A 2726-nucleotide genomic window follows, 5' to 3' on the forward strand; every position below is an offset into this window, starting at 1 on the left:
GTTACCGACATCTGGTGAAAATTTCATGTCATTAGCACCTCTAGTAATATATTTACTGAGGAAAATGTTGACGTGTTCAATACTTATTTTACCCGCTGTCCATGCCCACACTCATTTTTACTTTCACTTTAATAATTAAACTTTATTGCTGTCGTATACGTGTTGAAATGTCTCGTTAGGGAGGGGTCTGTGGGTCGAGGTGGTCTGAGGAGGAAGGAGATGAATGGAGATGTGTGAACTTTTATTTAAGATTTAAGGTTTTTTTATTTCAAAGGTCCTCATGGCTCAGCAGCAGCAGAAGCATAAATATTACTGTTAAGAAAGCTGATGATGAAGTTGAATAAAAATCTAAGTCTGATGAAGATAAATTAAATATCTGACAGTGATCTTTACACAGTGTGGCTCTAATTCCTCACTTCACCATCTGTGTCGCAGTTTCACGTCTCCAAAATGAGCGTACGCATGGGTCAGAGCTGGCTGAGGCACCGCACATTTTCACGTCAAGTTTGGGTTTTATAAATACAACCTTTGCGTGAAAAGTGGTGTACACAAGTTTTATAAATCCAACCCCTGGTCTTTGTGTGTCCTTGTCTGTGTTCAGGTCTTCAGCTGTCCCTCGTGTCTCAGTGTCTTCTGTGTGGAGTGTGACCTCTTCATCCATGAGTCTCTGCACTGCTGCCCCTGCTGCATTCACAGTCGGACCACTGCGTGASGGTAACCCAGACCTTTGACCCAGTCCAGACCTGTGTGAAGTTCTGTACAGGCTGCAGCGGGTTTGGACCTGAAGAGTTAAAGGAGCTGTGTTCCTGTTTGTTTCTGACTGAATGAAGATATGWAATATAGTTTGGATTCAATAAAACTGTTTTATACCTGTCGAATTCTTCAAGTTTCAATTTCACAACCTGAAGTTGTAAAACTGGATTTTATTTTAAAGTTAAATCTCAGGTAAGTCTGGTTTCAGAGGCTTTCTGCAGCATGYCTTGATTTATGAACAGGGTAACAAATTCACACAATTTGTTTCTGTAAAAAGTTATGTTGAAATACGAGGTCAAATTTCTATTATAAATCATTTAAGTTGAAAGAGAACGTCTTCTTTACTTTGGTGGAAGTGAGAACCAGGAATCAAATACAGAATTAGACTTGAACTTTAAATGCAAGAAATAAAGTCTTACAATACTCAGCCGGACCAAAATACACACCACTKTATTCTGAAGTGTTTTTGGCCACACATTCAGGAAGTGCCCGCTCCTTGGATAAGCCTCTAATGACTGGGAGGGCCTCCTCACATGACCTGATGCTTACACATCAATGAATCTACACTGATGATGAGAGAATAACTGTCTTCTGGGATGTTGTGTTGAATGACGTGTGTTAATCTCTGGTAAAGTATATTCTGTTTGAGTTTACCGTRACGTAAGCACACTGCACATAAACTAAATCAGTTTGATCATGAAAAACAGATAATTACACAAAATATGCTAAATACAATATGTGAAGTGCATTAAAAATCTGTAATAAATCTTCAAAGTCATAAATATAAGACATTATCTCAAAATTAAATGTTATAAATTATCTTTAATCTGAGTAATGAATTAGAATTTAAATTTAGCACCTTATAATTACAGGTTGTTAAATCATATTTATGAGGCACTCAGACAGAATTCAGGTTTTAACAAACAAAGTTATATTTACTGCAGTAAAGTGTCAGACTGCAGGAAACCACAGACGAAGAAGGTGTCGTCATTTCCGGTGTTTCCGTATCGCGTGCTGGCGGGAACCAGCGGTCGGGAAACATGTCTCGGGTTCTGAACGGGATCGTGGCGGTGTGTCCGGACCTGGGTATCGGCAAGAACGGAAACCTTCCCTGGTTTCCGGTTCGGCTCAGGTGAGTGTGTGTACGGTACCAGACCCGGACTGGAGGTGGTTCTGTACGGTACCRGACCCGGTGGTTCAGGTGGGTCATGTGACTGAGTTTCGGTACCAGAATAACCGARCTGTTTCATTTCTGTTTGCAGTAATGAATTCGCTTATTTCCGGAGGATGACGGCCACTCCTTCAGTTTCAGGTAAAACACAGGTGTGGAAACACGGCAGGGTCAAAGGTCAACACGGAAACAGGCTCGGCAGGAAAGGTTCGGTCCAAATGAAGATAAAATGTTTCTGACCATAAAGTGAAATGCTGTTAAAACACAAATATAATGACATCATTAAAGTTTTGAATACACTAGACCAGGGTAGACTGTCAGTCCTCTACCTGGACATGCTGGAACCAGTACTCTGAGGTTCTGGTCCATCATGACTTCACCTTCAGTGTGAACTGGATCCTCAGTTTCCTCTTCTCAGCTGTCAGGAAGTGACATCACTGGAGTCTTCTGCTGCTKGAGACCACCTGCTTTCAGGCAGGACCTGTTCAGAGGGGTTTCTGTAGACCTGCAGGGCTGGGTGTCTGTCAACCAATCAGATTCATTCTGAGATGTTCAATAAATCAAACACACCCAGTCCTGACGTCAGACCTCTGTCAACCAATCAGATTCATTCTGAGATGTTCAATAAATCAAACACACCCAGTCCTGATGTCATACCTCTGGTGTGAACATGTTTAACAACATCAGGACCAAGGTATACATGAGCTTATGAAAGGAATGTTAATGCAAAGTCCCCTTGAGGATGAAAGAACAAGTGTGTGTGTGTGTGTGTGTGTGTGTGTGTGTGTGTGTGTGTGTGTGT

At 41.5% G+C, this 2726-nt stretch overlaps 2 protein-coding genes and 1 long non-coding RNA gene across 3 annotated transcripts in view; 2 read left to right on the top strand and 1 right to left on the bottom strand.

The window, feature by feature from the left end:
• Window positions 1-878, top strand: part of gtf2h2 (general transcription factor IIH, polypeptide 2) — a 14055-nt gene extending 13177 nt beyond the window's left edge. Inside the window, exon 14 of the mRNA XM_014027680.1 lies at window positions 602-878. Coding sequence (XP_013883134.1) covers window positions 602-712 — 111 coding nt within the window. The 3' untranslated portion in view covers window positions 713-878. The remainder of the gene's footprint in view (window positions 1-601) is intronic.
• Window positions 879-1636: 758 nt separating this feature from the next.
• dhfr (dihydrofolate reductase) overlaps window positions 1637-2726 on the top strand; it is a 6070-nt gene continuing 4980 nt past the window's right edge. The window contains exons 1-2 of the mRNA XM_014027681.1: window positions 1637-1885; window positions 2016-2065. Of these exons, the coding sequence (XP_013883135.1) occupies window positions 1794-1885; window positions 2016-2065 (142 nt within the window). The 5' untranslated portion in view covers window positions 1637-1793. The remainder of the gene's footprint in view (window positions 1886-2015; window positions 2066-2726) is intronic.
• Window positions 2072-2726, bottom strand: part of LOC106531762 (uncharacterized) — a 1604-nt gene continuing 949 nt past the window's right edge. Inside the window, exons 2-3 of the long non-coding RNA XR_001311984.1 lie at window positions 2254-2581; window positions 2072-2178 (exon numbers count right to left, since the gene is read on the bottom strand). This is a non-coding gene — a long non-coding RNA (uncharacterized LOC106531762). The remainder of the gene's footprint in view (window positions 2179-2253; window positions 2582-2726) is intronic.

Source organism: Austrofundulus limnaeus, unplaced genomic scaffold, assembly GCF_001266775.1.
Source record: "Austrofundulus limnaeus strain Quisiro unplaced genomic scaffold, Austrofundulus_limnaeus-1.0 Scaffold672, whole genome shotgun sequence".
In the NCBI taxonomy this organism is placed as follows: Eukaryota; Metazoa; Chordata; class Actinopteri; order Cyprinodontiformes; family Rivulidae; genus Austrofundulus; species Austrofundulus limnaeus.